Raw genomic sequence first — 8,458 nt, 5'->3', positions numbered from 1 at the left:
TTAACCGATGAAGGGAAGTGGAAAATGGTCTTTTCGGGTAGCTGCATTCAACTTCCTATAATCGATGCAAACCCTCCATCCATTCTGGACTCGGGTAGGGTCTAGCTCTCCTGATGAGGTTTTCACCACTGTCACGCCAGTTTTCTTGGGCACGACATGAACCGGGCTAACCCAATCACTGTCGGAGATCGGGTATATCATTCCAGCATCTAATAATTTTTGGATCTCCTTCTTTACTACTTCCATCATGGGTGGATTAAGGCGTCTTTGAGCATCTCTCTTTGGTTTCATTTTTGACACTATCACTGGTAAAGTGTCTTTCTTTCCCAAAAAGATGTACTTAAGGTGGTCTGGTAATGCTTTAAGCTCCAAGGTTGGTGGCTGCAAAATCGAATGTAACATTTTAGTTTAGGAATGTAATAGTTCAAATTGGTTACCTCGATTCGTCATCGATGGTTGCGTCTCCAAGTGTTTGAAAATTTCTCGTAACGGATCTGTAACAGCCCGATTTTGAGTCTAGTCAGAATAGTGGTTTTGGGACCACAAATTCGACGAGGAAAATGTAATGGCCTGAACTTTCAGAGGTGTCAGAACGGTGATTTGAGAGAACTAAATTCAAAAAATGGGTAGAAAATATTATTAATTTAGTGAGTATAAGTTAAATGTGAAGTAAGAAATATTTTTGAAATAGTGACTAATGCACTAAAAATAAATATTAAAATAATTAGAATCGAAAATGAGGTATCGAGACCTCAAAGATTTTAAACCAAGCCATAAATATTTTTATAAATATTTATGGAGTGTTAAAAAGTTAGTATTAAAGTTTCGTTAAGAAATTTTAAAGTTCCGATAATTAATTGAACAAAAAGGACTAAATTGTAACAAATGCAAAATTTTGGGAAATGATTAAATAACTTAAATGATAAAAGGAAGAAGGCTTAAAAGGAAAATAGACCCAAATTCTATTTGGGCTGGACGGCAAAGGCATGAAATCAGCAACAAAGTCAGGAGAATTAAGGGCAAATTTGGAATATTGCAAAATTTACTTAATAAAGTTAGGACCAAAGTGAAATTATCTAGATTTCTCTTTATTTTTCTGCATTCTCATCAGCTAAAACACAATATAAGGGTTTCCTTAAGCTGGTTCTTCATATTTTTATTGCAAGTAAGTTCAATTCTTGATTATTTCTTGAAATTTTTGTGTTTTTATGACTTTTACAACTAGGCCCACTTGTTGTATTCATTAGTTTTTGATTCTATGAAAGAAGTTGAAAGTTTCTATGAATGCATGTTGGAAGTATATGATGATTTAGCATGGAATTAGAGTTTTAAATTGTTCATATGCTGGTTTTATCAAAAGAATTGAATAGAAAGTGAATGTTTGAGACCTAATAGTAAAAGAGTTTGAAGTTAGGGTTATATGTGGAAATTATGAATTTCAATAGTTGTGAAATAACTTATAATGTCTAGGAAAAGTATTAATTGAGAAAATTAGATTAATTGAGGGGTTAATTGAGAAAGGACCGAATTGCATAAACTGTGAAATTTGGGGCAAAATGGAAATCAACATTTTGCACTAAAGCAGTTTTGGACAGCAGCAGTAGTATAACTTTGAAAAATCACCAAAAATTGTGGGAATTGAATTAGAGGGTGAATAAAATATTAAATTAAATCTTATTGAGTCTAGTTTCTCATAGAAGAAACGGTGTAAGCAATGGAATTGTAAATCATGAGACATAATAAATTTTGTGAGACAATGTTAGAATGATTTCGGGTTCCCCTATTCTGACTTTGAAAAATAATCAAAAATTCAAGAAAAATAATTATGAGTTATAATTTATATGCTTAGAATTCTTAATGAATCTATTTTCAAAGGAAATAAACAGAAACATCATCAAAATTCTATACAATTAGATAATTCATTTTTAGTAAAGAGTGGTCGGAGCTGTCAGATAGCGAAACAAGGGAAACTTTAAAGATAAACTGTACTAATTAGCTGAACCAAAAATTCTGAAAATTTTATGGTAAGAATATATGTGAGTCTAGTTTCAGGAAAAATTAATGGATCTTAATTTGGAGCTCTGTAGATCCGGATAAAAATAATTTAGTGACTCTGACACGGATAAACAACTTTGAATATACATGTAAGTGAATAGTGAAATTATAGTTAATGTTGTTTAAGTGTGTTATTTACATTAAGGATGTGGAATGGAGAGGAGGAGGAGGAAAATTGAGAAATATATGAATGATTTGTGTATAATTGGTCAAATGCTTGATTATAATTGATAAATGATGAAATAGAAATGATGCTTATATTTGTGCATTATTGGTCATGGTTTAAGCTTATGTGTGAAAATAAAGTTTCATAGTATATGTATATGGTACATTCGGTATATGATTTGGCATGAAATAATGTCATGAATGATTTATGAATTAACACATGTTGGTAAGCGTGATACATGAAGAAATGTTGTGCTCATCCATGCTTATAATGCTTATGCTATATGTTTATTTGGCTAAGATATTTGGTATACATGCTTAGGTTTTGGCTAAGTTGTGGCTGGATTATGCCACGTTAAACCTAAAAGTTATGCATTGAAATAGTAAGTGCCTAAATGGAAATATGCTTGTGATCATGAAAGGGGTAGTAAGGTTTAAATTATGAAATCACTAGTGAAATGGTTTATTATGTGATTATTTCCAAAAAGAATTATGTTTCAATACACTAGCTTACGACTATGGTTGAATGACATGTTTATGTCTAGTGTGATATGCATAGGAAACGAGTGTGGAAAGGTAATGAAATAGTAAGTTTATACAGCTGAATTTTTATGATTAATTGTTAATGTGGGAATGATATATTGTATTAATTCGTATATTGTTGTTGAATTATGATTATGGTAAAAATGTGAAAATCAATTTGTAAGTTCAAATTAAGGAATACGCATGATTGAGTACGTGCGTTCAGTAGCCAGTGATGAATTAATGAAAAAGTCCATGGTGAATCCATGGCAAAGTGTGTAAAGTAGGCATGGTATTTCAATAAAGAAAACCATACTGAGTTGTGAAAAGTAGGTATGGTATTTCAATAAAGAAAACCATACTGAGTGTTGAAAAAGTAGGTATGGTATTTCAATAAAGAAAACCATACTGAGTGTTGAAAAAGTAGGTATGGTATTTCAGTAAAGAAAACCATACTGAGTTATAGTATTGTAAAAAGATTCAAGCAAATCTTGGCACTGGGCAAACGATATACTCAAATCCGTAAGACGATCCTTAATTTGACAAGTATTTCTAGTGCAATTGAAGGTAAATGTTGGAAAATAAGTTGACATCTGAAATTGAGCTCGATTGACTAAATTCATTATTTGAGATTGTGGTTGGCAGGAAATATTGCATTATATATATTGTGAAGAATTATAAAAGCATGTTAATAATTTGAAAATTTTAATTTGGATGAAATTTTATAACTCGATTCAATGCGTTTACAAATGTATGTGTTCTGGTAATGCATCGTACCCTATTCCGGTGTCGAATACGGGTAAGGGGTGTTACAGGATCTCCTATAATTGATAATTCCTCGAGACGACTTAAAACATCCATGTCAATGCTTTTGTAAAGGATAGTTTCCAACTCATTAAAGTCATGATATTCAGGATAGGATTGAGTTAAACAATCTATAATATCAATGCTAGAAATATTTGATAGTGAGTTAGGATGACCCATAGCTTCATAGACATTGAATTTCACGATTTTGCCGTCAAACTCCATTGTCAGTGTTCCGCTTCGAACGTCAATTTTTGCACTTGCAGTACTTAGAAACGGCCTTCCAAGCAAAATTTCAGATGAATTAGTTGAGTTATCGTCTTCCATATTAATAATGTAGAAATCTGCAGGGAAAACTAATTCGTTAACTTTAACAAGGACGTCTTCAAGTAACCCTTCGGGATATACGACTGACCTGTCAGCCAACTGGATTATTACTCCTGTCTCTTTTAAAGGACCCGCGTTAATCAACTTATAAATAGGATAAGGCATAACATTAATGGAAGCCCCTAAATCACACATGGATTTCTTAATGCCTACATTACCTATCTCACAGAAAATAGCAAACATACGTTGGTCATTGTATTTGGGCGGAACCTTCTTTTGCAGTACTGCGGAGACATTTTCTCCTACATTTACTCTTTCGTTACCTATTAACCTCCTCTTGCTAGTACACAATTCTTTGAAGAATTTTGCATATCGAGGGATTTGTTTGATAGCGTCGAGCAAAGAGATATTTACCTCCACCTTCTTGAATGTTTCGAGGATTTCTTTTTCCTCCTTTTTTTTTTCTTATCCTTTGCAAGCCTCCCTAGAAAAGGAGGTGGCATCACGAATGGTTTCCAAATTTCAGATTCTGGTCTGGCTGTTGGATTAGAAATCTGCTTTTCCCGTTCATTGTCTTGCCCATGACTTTTGTCTGGAACTGTTTCTAAAACTTTCCCGCTACGAAGAGTTATTGCACTTACATTCTGCCTAGGATTCAGCTCTGTCTGGGAAGGTAATTTACCTAGAGATTCCAAACGATTAACTGCCATCGAGAGTTTACTAACTTGATTAGTTAACTCTTGTATTAATGCGTCTGTCCTCTATTGATATTTTGCAGCATCGACGGTAAGTTTTTCTATAATAGCTTCTAGAGATGTGCTCGGCTTGGGTGGCGGTTGTGGTGGTTGCAAAGGTCTCGATTGGTATGACGGATTATATTGGGGATTAGCTCCGTAATTCAAGTTGGGATGATCTTTCCACCCGGGATTGTAGGTGTTGGAGAAAGGATCATAGCGTCTTTGCGGAGGTCCCGAAAAGCCTCCGACAGCGTCAACATGTGCCGTTGAATTTTCGTTAAGGAGTGGGCACAAATCCGTTGGATGTTCAGATGTAGTACAAATTCCACACAGTTGGGTCCGATTCTTCTTTTCTGTAAGCATAGATTGAACAATATTCGTAAGCTTATCCAATTTATCTTCTAAGGATGAAATGTTTACCCCATTAACCTGTCTTGTGGGTTCTAAATTCGGCCGATACTGTTGAGAATTTACCGCCATGGTGGATATCAGTTCTCTTGCCATTTGTGGAGTCATATTGACAAGCGCCCTTCCACTAGCTGGGTCAATCATTTTCATTTCCATAGGGAGCAAACCCTCGTAGAAATACTGAAGAAGTGATTGCTCGGTCAAACTGTGTTCAGGACAACTTCCACACAGTTTTTTGTATCGCTCCCAATAGTCATAGAGCGATTCACTCTCCATTTGGCGAATTCCCACTATGTCTCTCCTAAGTTCAGCTGCTCGCGATGCTGGGAAAAATCTGTCAAGAAAAACACGAGATAAGTCATCCCACGTTGTAATAGAATCGGGAGGTAAGTAAAATAACCATTCTCTTGCTGTATCAACTAAAGAAAAAGGAAAGGCCCGAAGTTTAATTTCATCTTTGGTTACTCACTGTGGTTTCATGCTTGAGCAGACCATGTGGAATTATTTCAAGTGAGTGTGTGGATTTTCGTTCTTCAAGCCTCGAAAAGTGGGCAAAAGGTGAATTAAGCCTGACTTCAACTCGAACGGAATTTCTCCGGTTGGATAGTTGATGCATAACGGTGTTTGCTCGTTGGGAGCAACGGCTAGTTGACGAATGGTTCGTTCGCCATCCTTTCTAGTTCACCGACTTCTACTTCTTTTATTTCAAAAATTGGTTCGGTCTCAGGTTCAACCACTTCGACTTGTTTCTCATGTCGAATTGCCTCTGCACGAATTGCTTGGCTTAACCTTTCGACGTCGGACTCTAGGATCCCTTGTCCTAGTTCAACTTCTGTTTTACTTGCACATTTAAGAGCTTCTGTCTCTTTTCGTCGTGCTCGTGCTGATTTCTCGATCTCTTGGTCGTATTCGAGATCTCCGGATGAAGATCTGGTCATGAAGATGATTTAAACAATTATAAGTGTTACCAGTCCCCGGCAACAGCGCCAAAACTGATGGGTGTCGAATCCACCAATATAAACCTACGCCTTAAATTACAAATTATGCAGTATAGGGAGTAGGGTCAATCCCTCAGAGACTGGTTTACGGTAAATTGTTGCTCTCTTGACCAGATTTATGTCGGGGCAGCTGTCGTGCCCAAGAAATTTGGGGGGATAAAATTTGAAGACCTGAAATAAATCGAAAAATAACGTAAAAAGTAAAAGTTAAAAACAGAATAATAAAAATAGTTAAATAAATATGAAGAAAATTTAATTAGAATAAGTTCAGGTTTAGGCACGAATTTTCCTCGTCTTTGAACCGATCCTCGAAATTAAATGAACTCCTTTTTCCAATAAGCTAGTTATAGCTACCAATGACGCCTCGGACACCAACTCTTCATTGTGTAATTTAGTTATGGAACGTCTGATAACTAACCCTTACCGATCGAACAACCACGAAACGTTCGTGATTTAGAACTCCGGCAGCTTTGCGTTCTAGAAGAGCCTAGCTCGAACCAATGCCCTCAACCGCGTGGGACATTTAAATCCGGTTACTACTTCCCTTGACGGAACCAAACAACAATCTCCACTTGGCACGCCAATTTGTTCACAGAAAACCGATTAGAAACGTTCCTTTCAGAATTCCAACTGTACGTCCAATCATACTAAATCAAACGACGTCTTTTTTGACTTAGTGTTGATCTGACTTTATGAGTTGACAAAATCATACTCTTAATCCGGAGAAGTAATAAGTATTGAAATTTTAGGAGTTAAATAGCTCGGGTTCGTAACTCACGGGTTTTGACGAGGCTAATTTCGGCCTAAAGCTGAAAATGGGTTTAGTTGGCTAAGGTTTGGGGCATGTTGGTATTAGAATAATTAAATAAGATTGAATAAATGAAAAAAATGAAAGTGAGTGATGAAGGTGACGCAAGGTTGGAAATTAATTGCTGACAAAAAAAAAAGAAAAGATTGAATTGCAAGAGATAAAAGCTTAATTTAAAAACGAAATGATTAAAAACTTGATGGAAAATTTTATGAAAAGACTTGATGAAAAACTTTAAAAAGAACTTGCTGCAAAACTTGATAAAAAACTTGGTAATTAAAAACTTGATAAAAGAACTAGATGAAAAATACTTGAAGAAAGAAAAACACTTAATGAAAGACTTAATTGAAAGCTTGATTTATGAATTGATGAATTGATGAACAATATAGCCTCTATTTATACTAGTGGCTTTACTAAATTAGGAGCCAACTAGTCATAGAAAATTAAGGAAAATATTCCATGATATACAAAAAATCCCAACATAATCTCCCACTAAGTTAACAAAAATTTCAGCTACTTAATCCTGGAAAAATTCTGCTTTGGTCCTCCTTCTTTGCTTCTTTCTTCAATCTAGCCCAATTGTTTTCTTTTTCTTCTTTTTAGCCCCAAATTGTATTCCTGCACAAAATTCAATATAAACATGGGAAAATTAGTGGTGCACTCTCATAAATTAACCAATTTAATTACATAAAATATGTAAATTTAGCATTTAATCAGTTGCAAGTCAGATTGTTACATGACTTAGCACACGGCCTAGCACACGGGCGTGTGGATTGGCCGTGTGACTCAAGTCAGTGAGTTACACGGACACAGACACAGGCTATGACACGACCATGTGTCCCTATTTCGATGCCCACACGGCTGTGTGATCCCTACAATTTAGAATATTTTCCTTTTTTTTGAAAAACTTTCTGAGTTTCCTATTTAGTCCCGACTTGCTTCTAACGTGTTTTTAGAGTACAGAGAGCCGGTTTAGGGAACAATATGTATGATTTGGATTTCTTTTAAAATGATTATTGATATGATTTGAAATGCTTGAAAATTATGTTCGTTTGTGATGCTTCATAACCCTATTTCAACAACGGATACGGGTTAGGAGTGTTACAGCATATCTCTACTTGATAGTGCACATGCAATAGTTAGAATGGAGACTCGCCTAATACTCATCTAAACTGTAACTCGAAGCTCCAAACTCGAACATCTTTCATGAACCAACAGAACTGCTTAAGGAATATATAATCACCATTAAAACCCATTTACATACAAATTGTTAACATCTCAATCATAGATAACCCCCACGTAAGCCTTGTATTCATAACCTACTGTTCATAAGCTTCTTAACAGTCTTATTCTTTTAAAAACTTAACATGCAAAGCTATTAGACTTACCAGAAGGTGAAATGTCCATTGATTAACTTAAAAACCTTAGCTCTATGTTAATAAGAAAGAAGAAAACATACAAATTTAGGAAGAAAAACCAAAGAATAGTATTTTACACAATTAAAAACCTCCTAACGAACTCTTCTCACTATATATATACCCTTAGTTTCCTTTAGTTGAACTTGACAAGTGTCAATGGTATCCAAAATTTGTTTCAATAGATGACCTACAAGATCCGAGAGAAACATAAATGAA

The 8,458-nt window shown here is 35.1% G+C and overlaps 1 protein-coding gene across 1 annotated transcript; it reads right to left on the bottom strand.

Annotated features, from left to right (window-relative positions):
* Nucleotides 1–4,583, bottom strand: LOC121220362 (uncharacterized). The gene is made up of 3 exons (XM_041100056.1): nucleotides 4,288–4,583; nucleotides 3,556–4,213; nucleotides 1–381 (listed from the first exon to the last, which is right to left on the bottom strand). Exons 1-3 carry the CDS (start codon nucleotides 4,581–4,583, stop codon nucleotides 1–3), a joined length of 1,335 nt encoding a protein of 444 aa, XP_040955990.1.
* Nucleotides 4,584–8,458: the final 3,875 nt, after the last annotated feature.

This window comes from Gossypium hirsutum, chromosome D08 (assembly GCF_007990345.1).
Source record: "Gossypium hirsutum isolate 1008001.06 chromosome D08, Gossypium_hirsutum_v2.1, whole genome shotgun sequence".
Lineage (NCBI taxonomy): Eukaryota > Viridiplantae > Streptophyta > Magnoliopsida > Malvales > Malvaceae > Gossypium > Gossypium hirsutum.
Note: the sequence above shows the minus strand (reverse complement) of the source record. Positions and strands in the feature narration are given on the sequence as shown.

What these genes read in the sequence shown, in the direction of transcription:
- LOC121220362 (XM_041100056.1), bottom strand. Translation starts at nt 4,583, where the DNA reads ATGGCAGTTAATCGTTTGGAATCTCTAGGTAAATTACCTTCCCAGACA. An exon ending in AAACATTCAAGAAGGTGGAG is followed by an intron (nt 4,214 to 4,287) that starts GTAAATATCTCT and finishes ATTGTGTACTAG; the next exon opens with CAAGAGGAGGTTAATAGGTA. An exon ending in TATCAATTATAGGAGATCCT is followed by an intron (nt 382 to 3,555) that starts GTAACACCCCTT and finishes TCGATTTTGCAG; the next exon opens with CCACCAACCTTGGAGCTTAA.